Source organism: Ctenopharyngodon idella, chromosome 6, assembly GCF_019924925.1.
Source record: "Ctenopharyngodon idella isolate HZGC_01 chromosome 6, HZGC01, whole genome shotgun sequence".
NCBI classification, from domain to species: domain Eukaryota; kingdom Metazoa; phylum Chordata; class Actinopteri; order Cypriniformes; family Xenocyprididae; genus Ctenopharyngodon; species Ctenopharyngodon idella.
The window spans coordinates 7,997,892-8,017,162 of NC_067225.1; the positions used below are offsets into that span (position 1 = coordinate 7,997,892).

Genomic DNA, 19,271 nt, shown 5'->3' on the forward strand with positions numbered 1-19,271 from the left:
ATTTGTAATATAGATAATTCAGTCTATGCTGTTATTGCTAAACGGCCAACGTCGCATTTTGAATTAAGTCTATGTATAAATGCTAATTATTTGACATTCTCATTCGTTTTCCTGTTTACCTGTTGCCATCTGGTGGATAAAGATGAGGATTACATAGAGATAAATAAATGAGGATCTATTTTTACTTTGTGTTTGAAAAATCATGTCATCAGTCTATCAAAGTTTAAGTAAATAGTGAATTATTTTTATCTAAATTAGGTCAAAAAAGTTCATCTTTATTGATTCAATGTGTTACACAAGGAATTTAAGTGTAAAGGTTCAGAGAGGCACTTCTGTGTAGTTCAGGTAAGTGTGACAAAGACTTAGGATTTTTTTCTTAAATAGTGTGTTTTGAACAGAACAAACAGCGTATGAATGATACAGCAGGTCTTCAAAGTGTAATTTATTCTTACAAAATTCAGTAACATTCAAAAGCCTGTTTCCACATATCAAAAACTTCCCAATTTCACATAATGTATTACTTCACAACCCTCAAAAACAACATTCATTTTATCCAAAAGCAGCTTTCAGCATGTCCCATTATCCATCTGTTGCCTATAAGGCTAGTGCACTAAAAAAGCTAAAAAGGCACATTTTGCATTTAGCATTAAAATAATTTCCACTACAGCGTTTTAGTGGAACCAACACAAAATCATCACTTTTGAATAACAAATTAGATAGTTATAGCCACACTGAAATCAAGATGAGCATTGTTGTGATTAGATGCGTTTTCTTTACACAATTTTCAACTTAACATTACTGTCCACAGGACAGGATATTAGCATGATCTTCTAAAGTAGCTTTGTAGCTGTAATAGGATTTACTCACTCATGTTTGCTTTAGGAATTTCCTGCTTGTAAGCTATAAGTCTTTAACTGTATATAAGCGTACCATGTTAAATAAATAATGAGCTTAGCACTAAAGCTAATTTAATAGTAAAACATCTATATACAAGGTCTTTTTGACCATATTTCACACAGATTTTTAAGGCTGAGAGAAACGAAAAAGCTTCAAGAAAAAATTAAACTGCTAGTATGATGTAAATGAATTTGAAAACACAATTCTCGAAGAAATTCGTATTGATTCGCCTACATAAAATAGAGACTGTTTAAACATTTTCAAAATATTTGGTCTTCTGATTGGCTATAAATATTCAAACAAGAAAACTAGCTATCTATTAAACACGTTCTTAGAGGCACTCCACGCAAATAAAAACAACATTGTTTGTTAGATAAAAGCTGGAAGAGGCACTATTATACACAATGACACTAACAATCTTTGGCCTTCAAGAAGCACATTGTGGATTATGGACATGTTACATTAACACATAGTGTTATTACAGATTACTTTCGGTCTACAAATCTAAGGTTGATGGGTGCTCCTGGACAGAGCAGGCCATGAGTCTTGGCACGCACATCAGCGGTCTGGGAAGACACCTCAATGTGAAACTTCTGCAGGAGCTGTGAATGAGAAGAACATCAGTACACCATTAGAGAAGGGAATTTGAATTCACATATATGACAGCAGTAATGACAGCTAATGTGTCTTTATTGCAACAATCTGTAAAACAATAGTACCGTTATGTTTTGGATCTTGCTTGGTGATGACTTTTGAGACACATATACAAACACGCACCTGTGTGAGAGCCAGATGCATCTCGAGCTCAGCTATTCTCCTCCCGATGCAGCTGCGGATGCCGTAGCCAAACGGGATGGAGCCGAAGTTGTCGACACGGTCAGAGGCATCCTTGCGGATCCAGCGATCTGGACGGAATTCTCCGGGACGGGGAAAGTTCTCCTCATCCATTGAGGTGGAGTAATGACACAGAGCCAGCTGAGTCTGTGAACACAAGACATTGTTGGTTATTGATTTTTAGTTAATGATTTAATAGTTATTGATAGCTTGTGTTTTTAGCATTTTACTGAAGCACCTAGGCCCCTTGCCTTAGATTATTCACTTACTGCAGAACAATTGTTCTCTTTTGAAGTGTCATCTCTTTAATGCGATTAACACAGTGAAAAACAAGTCAACTGTGTTTTTTTTCTAGGCATATCTTATCTATGTCAAGGTAATTCAAAAGTCTCAAACTGCTAGGAAAGACAGGCATGAAACAATGCTCTACTTAACAGAAGCAAGTTTTGACATGTTTATGGCACAGGCACATAAAAATATGCATCACACACAGTCACATGATATATGCTCTTACCCCTTTAGGGATGAAATAACCGCCGATGATCAGATCATCCTGTGTAACACGTCCATTTCCAGGGAGAACCGGGAAAAGCCTGCATGTGTAAAAGAGAAGGGGGGGAAGTGTTTATGCAACAACACCAGACATTCTGCAGATCTCTTTATTTCTTGATTACTGTATTTGTATCATGAACTCAAACTTTGCAATAAATAACCAGAATTTTCATTTTTGGGCCGTTTACAGTGGTGGGCATAGCTTACCTGAGCGTCTCTTTGACAAGCCCTCTAATAAGGGGCAGATAAGCAACATCATCTCCGGTTGGGACACGCCCACCCAGCACTCTGTCCACTTCCTCAAAAATCTCCTGCTGTATTTTGGGATGTCTTGCCAGAAGGTATGTGCTCCATGACAGTGTGAAAGAGGTCTGTAGAGGGCAAGAGAGTAGAAAATGTCAAGACTTATTAGAGATTAGTAAAATCAACACTATGTAATCAGTCAAAGTGAATAAAAACGCCCCCAAAATTCAAGATATGGCACACGAGCAAGCTTGTTGTTTTTATTTATAACATATGATATGGTTAAGCAATATCACACGAGCAAGCTTGTTGTTTTTCCTAAGTATCAGCATAATGCATATGTGATATTGATTTATACAAGAGTTCAATAAACAATAAGTCAATATTAATTGACTTACATTTTAGACACAATATTGTCTGTTTTTGCTCTATTTTGGCAACTAAAATATTTCCAAAGCTACAGTAGCACATCTGTTGTGCAGTATTACTTTACTGAATGAATTTGTGTGGGGTTTCAAATCAGTTAAAAAAAACAAATCAATGTCCCACACTTGCATCGTTTCTGATAGAATGAATCAGCCATTTTGAACGAACTGGTTGAATGAATGATTCAATGACTCACTCATTAAGACAGTGACTTGCCACCACTTATGAGCATTTTTAGTTTCATTTCCCCATACATAATTGTAATTGCAGTGGAAAATGCATTCATACAAATTAAATCTAAATGCCACTTCAGATGCAGCTTCTGTGCCACAGATTCACTTGTTTGGTAACAGCATTTCAAATTCTTAAATGTAATGAATAAATTCAATTAGAATAGTAAGACATTGTGACACTGTCTTACTATTGTAATTGAATTTGGTGATTAAATTTAAGATAATCCATATATTTAGTTTGGTTAGAAAAAAAGATGTTAAAAGTTACTCTGAAAACCAATTTAAGGAGGCAAATATCGCACCTTAATGGAAAAGATCATTTCTGTCACAGCTCTACTATATCTTTCAGGTTTACATAAGATGGTCCATTACAAAACCACTGATTCAATACCATGGACTGATTCTCCCAAACCTGTCCACCCCCAATGCTGCTTTTTTCATCCTCCTTTCAAAGAACGCCCAGTCAACATCATTCACTCAACCCCCCTTTAGGTGCTCTCTCTCTTTTCGCCCCTTCATCCTGTAATGAAACACCTGCATGCTTCCTTCCATGCATCATAAATTGTATCTCAGATAAATCCTGGCATAAAAATGCTGCTGTCATGTGCGTTCAGCTCCAGTGAGCATAACGCTCACCTTTTTCTTTTTTTGTGACTAATTCCTTTTTTGGAGCATTAACCCAAAACAGGCACCTTGCCTCATAGAGGTGAAGCAAGAGAGACAGACAGGCAGAAAGGGAATGATTACATGACAGGCTTTGGCTCACGATTGCTAATGTGATCCTACAGCTGAAAGAAAAGAGAGAGAAAGATCAAAGAGAAGAGAACGCCAACAGACACATCAGCGAAATGGGAGAGCCTTGCAGGGTCTTGTTTATTGTGGGTGAGACGTATGGGGAGAGTTCAGCGTGAGGTCAGGTGAACACAGAGGTTTCCATGGAGACCATGGACACCCGTTACGATCTGAACATTTGAAAAGAGTTCACGGGAAGAGGAAAAGGCGCCTAAGACTCACGAGAAGGTTCATTTATCATCACCATTAAATGCAACTGCTTTTCCAGCTGTCTCAATACACAATTTGTTCTGGCTTCTTGAATCACCACAAACATTCAATGCTTGAGGATATTGCAGCATCACTTCAGTGAAGGCATGAGCAACTGTGTATAACTTGATTAATTAGGCTAGCCAACATAGGCACTAAGTGTCAGATGGGTGTTGTAGTGAGTGATGACATCCAGCCTGGAAGATTACATCACCCTGGTTCCCTCAACAAAAACCCAATAGGACTTTTCCATTGGCTTTTGGATTGTTGCAGAAAATAAGCTCTGTTACTAATAAAAGTTTTTGATTTTTACACGTTTTTTTTATCATGAATTTTGAAGCCTAAATACAATCAGCAGAAATAAAAAGCTAAACACAGGCTATAAAAAAAAACTACACTACAATTGCATGCCCCCAAATATGAGTCATGAACCACAAGTTGTGAAGAACTGACTTCTTATCCCCTTCCCAGCAGCTCTTGGACCAGTTCTTACCGTGTCCACCCCAGCCAGAAGCATTTCAGTCATGTTTGCGTAAATCTCCTCTAGATTCATCTCTCTGGTGACCAGCATGTGAGTCAGCAACCCTCCTTTAATCTCTTCGCCTCTCTTCATCTTCTTTTTGATATCTGAAAGCTTCTTGTCCACATGAATCTGGCCTAAAACACACATTTATACAAACATATTTATACAAACAAAAAAAAAAACTGTAGCGAACAGAGTTGTAGAAAACCAACTTTGTCACAATGACACTGAACCCCACCACAATTCCCTCTGCTCTTACTGAATCTAAAGAGGCCGTCCCATGAGCTGCAGAATTCCTCCCAGGGTTTGGGAATTATGGGACGCAGCCATTTAGGAATGGCACCGGCGTACATGGTGGTCTTAAAAGAGCTGAACATGAGGTGCAGTGCAGCGATGTACTCTTGACTCATCTTGGGAATTTCATTCTCCAAGCAGCCCAGGCGAGTCTCGTACAAAATGGTCGCAACACCTAGGAAAGAGTTAAACATTTAAAATACGTGATTTTTTTATCATATTGCTTCACATTTATGTACTTTGTACATTGAAAGTGATCTCCTACAAATAAAAGCAATTACTTGCTAAGGTTTTCATGGGTTAATCTGAATCTGATCCACTGCTCTATTTAGAGTAAGGTAAAATCCACAAACTTTAACACTAGAGAGGGCTGATCAGAAATTATACTTCCAATTGTACTCATATGTAAGAATTTAGTAGGCAGTTTTCTTTAGAAGTAACAAAAGACAATTAATGGACTATTAATATTCAGAAAATATTATTAATCTAATTGTTCTGACACAATCAGGTGTGAACACAAAAACTGAATTGAGCTGATTAATTTCACTGATGAACTTTGCAGCATTGATTCATTCATTGACTCACTTTAGTTCACTAACAGTGTCAGTGTTGCAAAGTTCATCAATGATGAAATTGAAGTTATTTCTTGCTTGATGAACTTTGCAACATTGACACTTTTATTGAACTAAACTGAATCAATAATGAACTGAATTGAGCTGATTAGTAACACTATTGTCTTTTGTAGAGCTGCTTTATAGCTAAAACTGAAGTTGTTTCATCATTGATTACCTTTGCGACACCGAGTTATTTTACACTGTTTATTGTATTAAGCACTATTTAAATAAATGTGACAAAAAATACTGTATTATAAATTCCAAATTCAAAAAGAATTCCTCTCAAAAAACCTTACCTGTCTGTGAAACATCTGATTAACAGCAAGAGTCAGACTCCTTAAGTAGCTGGACCTAATTTCATTTATACAAAGCCCTTATATTTCTTTCCAGAAAGGCCACTATGCTACCTGACTCTCCTCTTAATTAAAAAAAAAAAATCCCCACGTTAACAGTAGCAGAAATCAAATCACTCTGAAAGGAAAACCCTGACTGAAATCCAAGTCCTGTCCTCTAATCAAATCAGAGTGTAAAACATAATATATCAGATCACTGCACCTTTTATAACAACTAGATTTTACCACATAACACACACACACACACACACACAATGCCCTCAAGCTCACCTTCCATGGCATATTTGAAGAACAGGTCATTGATGTTAAGGACAGTCTGGCCGTCGTCCTGCTGGCTGCGCAGTGTCTTCACTCTCTTCACCAGGTCGACCACCACATCATTAACGTCAGAGGAGAAAATGGTCACATCTTTGGGCCGCATAATCAGCTGGCGCAGAACACTGCGCATCTTCAGCCACTCATCACCCTCGCTGGAGAAAGAAATCATCATATTTGTTAGGCAAAAAATAAATAAATAAATAAACATTGGGATATTGCACACATTCACATTACTAATTTATCATTTACCTATACTACCATTCAAAAGTTTGGGGTCGGTAAGAATGTTTAATGTTTTTAAAAGACATTTCCTGCATTTATTTGATTAAAAATACAGTAAAAACAGTAATATTGTGAAATATTATTACAATTTAAAATGACTGTTTTGTATTTTAATATAATTTAAAATGTACCCAGCTAACAAAAATATGTTCTAAGAAAGTTTTGCTAACGTTCCCATTAAGTTATAAAAATGTTATTTCTGAATGTTCTCTGAGCATTCAAAATGTCCAGTTTTTTAAAAACATTTTTTTCTTGGTTATGCAAATGTTAAGGGAACATTCCATTTTCTCTGTTCTCTGAACATTCAGAAACTAGTAACATTTTTAAAAACTTTCACCTGACCTAATGTTTCAGGTAAAAATGTTGAATGATGTAAAAAAAAAAAAATTTGTGATACCTTTTTGAGAACATTATTAAAGACCAGATAACTTAGAACAAATGTTTTATTAATGTTACTGGAAGAACATTTGTTCATAACTTTGAGAGTTTCCTGTTAGCTAGGTAATTTATTCCTGTGATGCAAAGCTGAATTTTCAGCATCATTACTCCAGTCTTAAGTGTCACATGATCCTTCAGAAATCATTCTAATATGCCGATTGGGTGCTCAAGAAACATTTCTTCTTATTATCAAAGTTGTGCTGCTTGCTATTTTTGTGGAAACCATGGTCCTTTATTTCAGGATTCATTAATGAATAGAAAGTTCAAAAGAACAGCATTTACTGGAAATAGAATTTTTTTGCAACAATGTTAAAGTCTTTACTGTTCATTTTGATCAATTTAATCTGTCCTTTTTGAATAAAAGTATCAAAAATCTTATTGATCCCAAACTTTTGAATGGTAGTGTAACATTTTAATCCAAAGTGACAAACCTACAACAGTTACTAACCCAATTTTGAACCTCTAAACTACTCTTGAGAAAGCAGGTACTTACGCTGAGATGAGTCCAGTGGATCTTCCCCTCATATCTCTGTACTCCTTCCAGGACTCCATGTTGCCTCTCTGAGGAGTCACACCTTCAGTCCTGAGAACCTGTGCCACCATGTCTCTGTCAGCGATGGACACCACCAACTGAGGTCCAAATCGAGATTTAAAGATCTTTCCAAATTTCTGCGAATGCTCCATCTACAAGAAGATTTGTAAACTTGATTAACAAGGATCTCATAATGCATCTAAATCATTTAGAGCTTGTACTTGTAATTTACTTTCAATGAATTTGTTTTTTCTTACAGTCAAAAAACTTAGAGTTGTAATTGGGCCCTAACGGTTATTTATAGTTTGAGTAATGCTGGCTTTTCTTTAAACTGTAAATGTTTCAGTGGAAAATAAACAGCTATATAGGAGACAACACAACCGTGAAACAACAATAAAATAACTTTTCCCATTTAATTTCCTGACTGACAATATCTCTGTTTCCACAAAGACCATATGGCCATTAGTCAACTGTTCAGTATGCGTGGGAAGACATTTCCTGCTATAGATGGCCCATTTGCAAATACTTAAAGCCATCTGCAAATGCAGCCTTCGCTGTGAGCTTGCCCAATTTCATCCCCCTTCTAAAGTCGTCTCTAGTACCATTCCTACTGAGACAACACAAAGGCACCTCTGTGTCCCCTCTTTCTCACTGTCCAAAGACAACTTTGGCAACTTCGTTGCACAATATAACTGATCCCTCATGTAAATATAAACTGATGCCAGTCATTATAGTCCATTTTAGATTAGTATTAGGCAGCATATGGCTGTTTTATTTCATGTTTTCAGTACTGTTCCTGTATGTGTGTGTGTGTGTGTGTGTGTGTGTATATATATATATATATATATAAATACTTCCTTAAATGCAGTTCTGCAATCATGTTTAATATTTTTGTTTATTTCACATCCAGGAATTGAATTCCCGTGCATTCTTTATAGCTGCACTCTTGAAGTGCATGCTATATAATTCGAATTTGATCCTGCATGCAGACTGCGCTTGAGATAAAATAAGGTTTGCGACTGTCCCTCATGGTGGGGTGGAGACTGAACTCGCCGTTTTATGCAACTCCAAAAGTAATTCAACACCTCACGTGTCCGCGCTGCACATTACGTAGCCAGATTTTGGATATGTTCCAATCAAATCAAAGTTTATTTATTATTCTTGCAACAGAAATTGCTGGCACTGAATGCGATTTCTGCCAGCTCGTAAAATATAAGGTTACTGGAGGTTAAGTTACAGTTAATACAGAGCACATGAAGGGAATGAAATAGAAATATGTAGCTTATTCGTAAATGAAAACATATGGATGAGTCGACATGATTGCGTCTGGGTATTTTCCACTGAACGTGTATTGAAGGTGTAAACTGTGCACCTAAATAAGTGCCATGCAAATGCAAACACACAAAAGGCTCTTTTTAATTACAACGCGTCCCACCTGACATCTACCGTCTCCACTCACCTGGATCTCGTGGATGCGGCTGAATCCGTCCCGGTAGAAGAACTCAACGAGGTTCGCGAAAGTGCTGGGTCCGGGCATCTCCTGGAGGGTCTTCACCCTCGTATCCTTCTGCACCTCTGCGGCCGGGGGCACCACGTTCTCCTCCTTCAGGTCCGCCTGACTGTGCGCCGCGATCTCCAGAGAGCCGCTCGACGCGGACTTGTGCAGCCCTTGGGCTTGGATGAGAAACTGCTTGCATGAATCCTGGAGCAGATTCTTGCGGGCCAAGAGCAGAATAGAGCTTTGAAGAGCCATCTCAAAGACTGTACAATGTGCTACCAAGTTGAAGTCAGGAGCTTCTTATAGGTGTGGAAGTGCTCGCAGATTGGAGTGAATGCGCACTGATGCGTGGTGCGCAGCGACTTTTAAAAGGTCCATGGGAGAGCTGCGGGATCAGCGAAGGGGATTGGACACAGGAATTTGGCACTGGGATGAACAGCGGTCCTCACACATCCCCCACGAGGCAGTTGACGTGTGCGATGAAAAGCTGAAGTGAAGGATTTTCTATCGTTGCAAAATAAATTGGGGATTACATAAATCGATTGTGGCTGGAAGTTCTTCAGCTGACCGCATTAGCAGCCAGACTCTGTAGCCTCGTTTAAACCCTGAGTGAAATTAGTCACACAATTATAACAAATTAAGAATGTAATTAAAAGAAATCAAACCGTATTGAACCAAAACAATGGGGGGGTCCTTTTTATTGACAAAATATGTCAGAAAAGTGTTGTTCAGCTACTTACCTCGCACTCTTTCACCATTAAAACTGAAGTGTCACGATGGTGCGTTCAAGTCCTCCTGGGAAGTTCTTATTTACGAGTTGGAACGGTTGGGAAGTCGTGTTTACGACGTCAGGTGCGTTCAATTTACTTTCGTCAGAGCAAGATGGCGGTGTAGTTTACTTTCTACTACACAAAAATACAGTAAGTTAGGTTTTTAAAGGGATAGTTCACCCAAAAATGAAAATTATCCCATGATTTACTCACCCCCAAGTCATCCTATGTGTATATCTTCTTTCAGACGAAGACAATCAGAGATATATTTAAAAATATCTTTAGTCCTCCAAGGTTTATAACGGTTGTGACTGGGGGCCGTGTTTTTAAGTAAAAAATAATGCATCCAATCATAAAAAAAAAGTAATTCATAGGACTCCGGGGGTTAATAAAGGCCGTGTGAAGCGAAGAGATGCGTTTTTGTAATAAAAAATATCCTTATTTAAAGCTTTATTAACTAAGCTTCCGGCGGACGACCGTACGCAGAATGTGCAATTTGCCAAGGAAGAGTATCCTTTGACCTGACGCACAACGTAATGACGAACGCAGAGGCGCAGGATAGAGCAAAACAAATCACCGGTCACGGATTATAAGTCTAAAACGATCATTTTTAAAGAGAAATTTCGGAGGATTTCGATATAAGTGGAGCTTAAATTTGTTGCACAGCCCTATTTGTTTGAACCGCGAGAGGCATCTAAGCTTATGATACTCCTACATCCTGCGTCATTCATCGCGTCAGAGGGTTACTCATTTGGCGCATTCTGCATACGGTCGTCCGCCGGAAGCTAGTTATTTGAATTTATAAAGTTTTAAATATGGATATTTTTCTTACAAAAACGCATTGCTTCGCTTCAGAAGGCCTTTATTAACCCACTGGAGTCCCCCCATTGACAACCATTATAAACCTTGGAGGACTAAGGATATTTTTAAATATATCTCTGATTGTGTTCGTCTGAAAGAAGATAGTCATATACACCTAGGATGGCTTGAGGGTGAGTAAATCATGGGATCATTTTCATTTTTGGGTGAACCATCCATTTAAACTCTACTTCTAATGAAGAACAAAGAATGTGCTTTGGGTGTGTCTTGATTTTTTATGTTTTTGATTAATTTATGTGAAATTTATCGTTATATATTGTTTTATATTACAGTGCTATAATATTTAGTGCAGGCAGTTGGCTTATTTTGTTGTAAATAAAAAAGGCTGACAATGTCACTGCTACCTATAGCTAGGAGTATTGTGGTATTCCTCCACGTTTATTAAGCCCAAAGTAAACTTTACTTCTTACGCATACACGAGGGTCAGCACACAGTGCGCATGACGCAAATTTCATCATCAGAAGAGTATGTGCGTACTGTACTCACACTGCCAGATTTTTGTTACTTTATACACGCAGGTCGCACATGCACATTTAATTTTTTTGGCAGTAATTAAGTTTGTCCACAAGGTGGCAACCGTGCCCTGGAGGCGTCGATTCACAAGGTAGTCGAAGAAAACCTGCATAAACAGAACAGACCGGAACACATGCAAGCTACAGCTACAGTGGAGGCCTATATTGTGCAAAGAGATTAGAAAGTACCCTCATTAGTACAACTCTAGCATGAAAGAATACAAAGATGTTTACATGGGTTGTAACTAGTGTCGAGAGATTGCTCAGAACTGCGCATGCGTCGAATGCCTGTGTACGCGTACGAGTCAAGTGAAGTATGCTTTGCAAGGTTGTGCGTTCGACTGTGCAAAAAAAAAAAAAAAAAAAGTATAAGAAAATCCTGAGCTTCCCACTTGTATTTACAACTTTGTTTGTAGTGGGGTTCATGCATTCAACTCATAAATACAATCTTTCCAATATGACTTGAATGCACTGTGAAGTAAAGCCTATCTTTGATTCGATTTGGCATATCAGAGCGTGGTTAAAATGTAACTTGAAACTTTTTGTCGTCCTAACAGCAAACATAGAGATGCGATTTTAGTGGATTTCAGCATATATTAAGATTGTATAATATAAGATAGTGAATATCAAATGGACTATTTAAATAGTATAATCCGCATTTTTTGGACTTTTTGACAGCGCCATTCACCACCTAGCAAATTCTATCAGAGAACACCTGATAGGTGAAATAAACTAGACTCATGGAAATGATTCAACTTTTATTATCTTTCCATCTCATTTTTAACACAAGACCGGGCGTGGCCATTTTAAACTCAAATGTGCAAGGCTTTTGGTGTCAGTCGTATTTTAGCTGTGCAAAAACAGTTTATCATGCTGCTTGATGCTGCAAGCTGGAATTTGTTATTATATTATTGAATGAAGAGTGCCAGAATTGAGTCTGAGAGAGAGATTGAAAAACTAGAAACTGTGTTACACTTTTTATACCCTAATTTGATCAGATAAGCAAGGGCAAGTTCCTCTAGTATGAACAAAGTCACTGAGACCCTTGGGGCCACAGCTGTAAAATTAGATAGCAGACTGTGGTAGTTTTGACACCTTTGGGGGCAAAAGTACAGAAAAATATCTTTTTATCATATTGCTATACAACATGTGATGGAAAATGTCTAGTGTTATACCTAAATTTGTAGAACACAGTGTACTTGTGCAGATTAGTATCTAAATGGAGATAGTCTTTTGGACACTGCAGACATGTACAATGTAGACATGGCACTCACAATATACTCTGTTCTTTAACACATACAGAAAAAACCTTTTTCCATTAGTCAGTGGAAACTTATTCATGTCTTCATATTTTTTGATGAAATCTGAGAGCTTTCTGACCCCTCCATAGACAGCAATTTAATTACCACTTTCAAGGCCCACAAAAGGTACTTAAGACATTGTTAAAATAGTCCACGTGACTACAGTGGTTCAACCTTAATGTTATGAAGCGACGAGAATACTTTTTGTGTGCAAAAACAAATAAAAAATAACGACTTTCTTTATTTAACAATTTGAACTGTTGTCATATGCAGTTTACGTTAAAATATTTAATATACATGTATTTGATAAGAAAAATCATCAAAAGAAATGTTAATAAAAGATATGTCTGATGTTATATAGACATTTACAAAATGTCTGTAAGATGTTTATGAATTAGAATGTATGTAAAAAGATGTTTATCAGATGTTTGTACTCAACAGATGAAGCAGTCTTTAAAAGACATCTTGGAGATGTACGTGTAACACATACATTTTTACTTTCAGGAGAAAACTATCCAAAGTGTCCATCTTGCCTGAATCCACTGTCCATTAAACATATTTTACTGGACTGTAACACTTCTACCCTTTTAAGAAAATTGTTTTATTCTGTTGATTCTTTTGAAGAGGTCTTTAACCAAGTAAATCCAAATTTAGTTTTAAGGTTTTTAGGAAAAATTAATCTTAAACATCTTATTTTTTTTATTTTTTATTTTTTTTAACTAAACCTCTCTCTTGCCATGAATATAGCCATAGAAACCGGCATGGCGTTAAAAAAGAAAGAAAGAAAGAAGAGATGTACGTGTGCTATATGGTGTAAGCTTTTGTATTTCATATCCCTTCCCAAGTGTGTGTTTGTGGTTTGGACATTGTACAATCATAATCCCTCGGCCAAGTATCATTCTGATGCTGGTATAAGTAGAAAAGTGTTTTTTGGGTTTTGAGTGCACGTCCGTCCAGGCATTGTGAAACAACAAGTGTGCTGTTTGGGGCCACCTGAGGTAAGAACCTCGATTTTACACAAATGCAAATCTCATCGTTCCTCAGCTCTGGGCAGGACACTATTGGCCACTTTCCCACAGGCTTGTTTTTGGAGTCCTTGAATAAAAGGGGCTTCATCGCCTTGGAACTGCTTTGGATCGTACTGAGGAATACATCAGAATAACAAAGAATATAATGTTCCTTCTCATACCCATCTCACACTGATCCACCTTTTCTTATAAGACCTGTTACAGAACCATGTATTGTTCATTTTATTGCAAGCATCTAAACACCCCATTTCTTATTAAGTGTTCCCAGCGTACATTAAAATTCACAATTTAAGACTGTGTGAAAAGACTTGCGGAGTCCTGCTGTATGTTTGAGGTCTCCTCTATTTAGACCCTCTGTTTGCTTCTCTTTGCAAGAAAAGAGAGAATCAAGCTCAAGTGAATAAAGTGTTTATGCAGGATTCTCATCTTAATAATAATTAAATCAGAACCACCGATTCAAATTTTGTTTCCTCTTTCAGAAAATACCTATTGTGTTCCAATGCCTGCTTTTATTTAAATCTTTTTATCCTTCATATTAGACTATTTCACCTACACATGCAAACACGCAGAAGGAAAGCCCTCTGCTTATCTTTTCTTGGAAAATCACATGCTCCTGGGTGAAAACCAATGATTCTGAGCCAAGCGGATAGTTACTTAAAAGGGAAAAGCCACAAATACCCACCTTCTCAGCAGACTCAATTATGCCAACACAATTGTTCTCTGAAAGATTATTTTCCTTCTGTGTTCTTATACTAGTGTTTGGCAACCATAGGTGCATGAGGCTTCTGACCACACTTAACCATAATCATATTAATAGTCATAATCCTTTAATCTCCATTCATTGTTTTATCATGTAGCAATTATTGGGACGTGTGCACTGAGGGGAATGGACTCAGCATTTCAACAAGCGGTTCAACAACAGTCTGCCACAGGACTCGGAGACTATACAGGGAAGGAGATTGGAGGGTAGGTAAGATTAATAACAAAGGTAACAAGTGGGCAGAGCCAAACGTGAGGCAAACAGAAGAGCGCATGGCAAATGGCAACAAACAAAAGCAACTGAACTCCATCATCATGTGCTCAAGCTGAAAAACATACACCTCTCACATTTCAGCAACCATTTTAGTATATATTCTCAAGGGACAATACTATAGAAATGAAACTTGGATATATTTTAGAGTAGTCAATGTGCTGCTTGTATAGCAGTATAGATTTACTGTCCTCTGAAAATAACTCAATATACAGCCATTATTGTCAAAATAGCTGGCAACAAAAGTGAGTACACCCTAAGTGATAACAGTTGTACGTTGTTTAACCATGCAAAGCCACATGTCCTATTCATCATGTTCATGTTTTTGTCTGCTTGATAGGACCATACAAAGTTGTGTATCTTGTATTAGAGCAGTTAAAATTTGGTGCTTTGAGTACAATTCTCTCATACTGACCACTGGAAGTTCAACATGGCACCTCATGGCAAAGAACTCTGAGGATTTGAGAATTAGAATTGTTGCTCTCCACAAAGATGGCCTAGGCTATAAGAAGATCAGTAACACCTTGAAACTGAGTTACAGTACAGAGGGCAGGGTCATACAGGGGTTTTCCAAGACGGGTTCCACTCGGAACAGGCCTCGCAAGGGTTGATCAAAGAAGTTGAGTCCTCGTGCTGTGCGTCATGTGCAGAAGCTGGCTTCAAAAAACAGACGCATGAGTGCTGCCAGCATTGCTTTAGAGGTTGCAGAAGCGGAAAGGTCAGCTTGTCATTGCTCAGACCATACGCTGCACACTGCAACAAGTTGGTTTGCATTGCCGTCGTCCCAGAAAGAAGCCTCTTCTGAAGCTGGCTCACAAGAAAGCCCGCAAACAGTTTGCTGAAGACAAACTGTCCAAGAGCATGAATTACTGGAACCATGTCCTGTGGTCTGATGAGACTAAGATAAACTTGTTTAGCTCAGATGGTGAGGAGTACCAAGAAAATTGTGTCTTGCCTACAGTCAAGCATGGTGGTAGTAGCATCATGGTCTGGGGCTGCATGAGTGCTGCTGGGATTGGGGAGCTCTGCTTTATTGAGGGAAACATGGATTCCAACATGTACTGTGACATTCTGAAGCAGAACATGATGCCCTCCCTTCAGAAACTGAGCCGAATGGCATGATAATGACCCCAAACACACCGCCACGATGACAACTGCCTTGCTGAGGAAGCTGAAGGTGAAGGTGATGGAGTGGCCAAGTATGTCTCCAGACCTGAACCCTATTGAGCACCTGTGGGGCATCCTCAAGCGGAAAGTGGAGAAGCGCCACGTGTCTAATATCCAGCAGCTCCGTGATGTCATTGTGGAGAAGTGGAAGAGGATCCCAGCAACAACCTGTAAAGCTCTGGTGAATTCCATGCCCAGGAGGATTAAGGCAGTACTAGATAACAATGGTGCTCACACAAAATATTGACACTTTGGACACAGTTTTGACATGTTCACTTAGGGTGTACTCACTTTTGTTGCCAGTTATTTAGACAATAATGGCTGTATGTTGAGTTATTTTCAGAGGACAGTAAATCTGTACTGCTATACAAGCTGCACATTGTCTACTCTAAAGTATATCCAATTTTCATTTCTATAGGATTGTCCCTTGAGAACATATAATAAAATGGTTGCTGAAATGTGAGGGGTGTACTCACTTTTGTGAGATACTGTATGTGTATATATATGTGTATGTATGTATGTGACCCTGGACCACAAAATCAGTCATAAGGGTCAATTTTTTGAGATTGAGATTTATACATGATCTGAAAGCTGATAAATAAGCTTTCCATTGATGGATGGTTTGTTAGGATAGGACGATATTTGGTTGAGATACAACTATTTGAAAATCTGGAATCTGAGGCTGCAAAAAAATCGCCTTTAAATTTGTCCAAATGAAGTCCTTAGCAATGCATACTCACAAAAATACATTTCTGATATATTTACGGTAGGAAATTTACAAAATATCTTCATGGAACATAATCTTTACTTAGTATCCTAATGATTTTTGGCATAAAAGAAAAATCGATAATTTTGACCCATACAATGTATTGTTGGCTACTGCTACTTATGACTGGTTTTGTGGTCCAGGGTCACATATGTGACTAAAATGATAATAGAAATTCACAAGATCTAAATGTGCTTTTATGTGATTTCATATACATTATATATATGAAAACACATAAAAGCAAGATCTTCTGAATTTCTATTACCGTTTTAGTCACATTAAGCAGTTAGCGTCAATAATCTTGTGGTGTGACAAAGTAAATTTATATATGTATATATAATATAATTTAATTATATTATTAACATTTTACCAAAATCAAGCTCGAATGGAGTTGCAAGGTTTTTGACCAGCAAATTTTGGACAGACATGCATACATATCTATGAATAAGACCAACAGTTTGAGGATCCAATGGAGTTGCAAGGTTTAGTCACAAGTTCTATTTCGTTTGTTAAATATTTGCAAAACCCACAGATGGGTGAGTGACCAAAAGTAATTTGAAAATATGAGGTTTCCATGATTAAAACTGAAAAAATGAAAAAATGAAAAAATGTCTTAGGAATTCAGAAAGCAAAGAAATCATTTCATAGCTGACAGTCCAAACCAAGAGCAAACCATCAGAAGCGCAAGACTGGTTCACCCAGCATAATTCCTCACAACTTCTCACAAATAAAAGAATTTACTAAAATAAAGACTTCTATGAAAGTCAAACAACAGAAAACCACTGTGAAAAGAGACTCCTGCTGAGATATATGTGATCATATATGGTATATGTAACTTGAACCAAGGAAGCTATTCAAAGTCAGTACCAATGAGTAACTAAAAATAATGCAAAAACATGTCTTTCAAAGGAGCAAAAAGCAACAATAAAATGTTTTGTATTATTGTGTACATTTTCTTGCATTTATGGCGCAGACTATGTCTTTTAGAGAGAATAGTAAGTGAAAAGTAAGTAAAAGTTGTAATATGTGTATATGTTCATAGTATGTGATGTGCAATATTTCATAGGCTATATGATGAATCACCTCAGATTCGCATGGCAAGAACATTCATTTAAAAATGATCCCGTAGCTCAAATGGTGGCAAAAACACCAAAATAATAGGTTTAATTCCCAAAGAACACACATACTGATAAAACGTATAGGCTGTAAGTCGCTTTAAAACATCTAAATACACAAACGCAAAGCCCAGCCCTGCCTTTCACTGCTTTGCACACTGAAGAATATAAGGCTTGTTCGTTTAATATCCATCCATAATGAGATTACAAACTCAGGTATTAAGATGAATGGGGATCCCGGAGTCCTCCTGGTGTGGGATACGAGAGGAAGATTATATGATTCAGCAAATCACAAAGTTACATGGGGACACAAGTCCTGACTTGAGGGGATTACCTTCAGCAATGCAGTGGGAAGGAGATTACACACGGAGATCAACAAAGCTCATTGTGAAATAACACGGCATTCACTAGATGTCCAGTGAGATAAACAACAAATTCCACTCCATCGACACGGGTGTGAGTAACACTGTACTAAATGGCTGTATACATAAACATTAGTTAACATATTTGAGCCAACAATGAACGGCAGCCTACATTTATTAACCTTGATCGAAGGAATAGTTTACCCAAAACTAAAAAAATTCTCATCGTTTACTTCCTCATGCCATTCCAAAAACATATGATTTCTTTCTTCTGTGGAATATAAAAAATATCCTATTTTGAGGAATATTTTAATGTTGTTGTTTTTGTGTTCATACAATGGAAGTCAATGGTAACCAAATATACTTTACCAGCATTATTCAAAATATCTTCTTTTGTGTTCCACAGAAAGAATGATTTTTGGGTGAACTATTATAAAAAAAAAAAAAATGTTTTAATACATTTTATTATACCACTATGGGGCTGTTGAATTCTTGGTTCATATTGGTTGTACTGATGTTAAAATATACACACTACATCAAACATTTACTCAAGTCTAAGTAAAATTAATTGAGAACAAATCAACATTTATTTGTACTTAGGCCTAAGCATTTAAAAGTAAACAACTTTATTAGCATTTTAAATTAAAGCAATAAGCCCCAAGAAGCCGTGGTTTACAGTGAATTTATAACAGCTAGTTAGGCACGACCCTGAGTGCCTAAAACCTCCTTAGCTGTTATAAATTCACTGTAAACCACGGCTTCTTGGGGCTTATTGCTTTTATAAAACGGTTACCACACAATACAAATATTAAAGCCAAAAAATATGTATCAATGCAACTTTCATGAAGTAAAATTATTAAAAGCCTTCCAAAAAATAGTCCCTGACCATGAACAGCAAAAGAAATTACATTTATTACGCCACTAGATGGCGGCAAAGATTGTCTTTATGAGCCAGTCACTCAGTCGCAAAGACTTTTATATTGAAACTTGTTGTGAACACGAAACAAGAGGCAAATGACAAATGCTCTGACTAGCTGTCAGTGTCAGCAGGGCACGGGAAAACCCATTAAATATTAAAAGGACAAGATCGCAGCGGACATTCAAATGGATTTTTCATTATAATAATCATCATCCATCTACAGCGACGGTTATTATAATTACTATAGTTCAAAATCTGTCTGAAAGGGATAGTTTTAACATTCTGCCATCATTTACTCACTCTCATTTTTCAAAGCATGAATGCATTGCTTCCACGGAATATAG

The 19,271-nt window shown here is 37.4% G+C and overlaps 1 protein-coding gene across 1 annotated transcript; it reads right to left on the reverse strand.

The window, feature by feature from the left end:
• Positions 1 to 427: 427 nt before the first annotated feature.
• Positions 428 to 9,980, reverse strand: LOC127514747 (cytochrome P450 27C1). The gene is made up of 10 exons (XM_051897894.1): positions 9,819 to 9,980; positions 9,040 to 9,683; positions 7,542 to 7,732; positions 6,281 to 6,480; positions 5,009 to 5,218; positions 4,720 to 4,883; positions 2,491 to 2,654; positions 2,246 to 2,324; positions 1,675 to 1,878; positions 428 to 1,499 (listed from the first exon to the last, which is right to left on the reverse strand). Exons 2-10 carry the CDS (start codon positions 9,331 to 9,333, stop codon positions 1,383 to 1,385), a joined length of 1,623 nt encoding a protein of 540 aa, XP_051753854.1. The 5' UTR covers positions 9,334 to 9,683; positions 9,819 to 9,980; the 3' UTR covers positions 428 to 1,382.
• Positions 9,981 to 19,271: the final 9,291 nt, after the last annotated feature.

Excerpts from the sequence above, each read along its gene's own strand:
- LOC127514747 (XM_051897894.1), bottom strand. The coding sequence starts at position 9,333 with ATGGCTCTTCAAAGCTCTATTCTGCTCTTGGCCCGCAAGAATCTGCTC. Across the intron at positions 7,733-9,039 it reads GCCGCATCCACGAGATCCAG|ATGGAGCATTCGCAGAAATT; the intron begins GTGAGTGGAGAC and ends ATCTTCTTGTAG. Across the intron at positions 2,325-2,490 it reads CTTGTCAAAGAGACGCTCAG|GCTTTTCCCGGTTCTCCCTG; the intron begins GTAAGCTATGCC and ends TTACACATGCAG.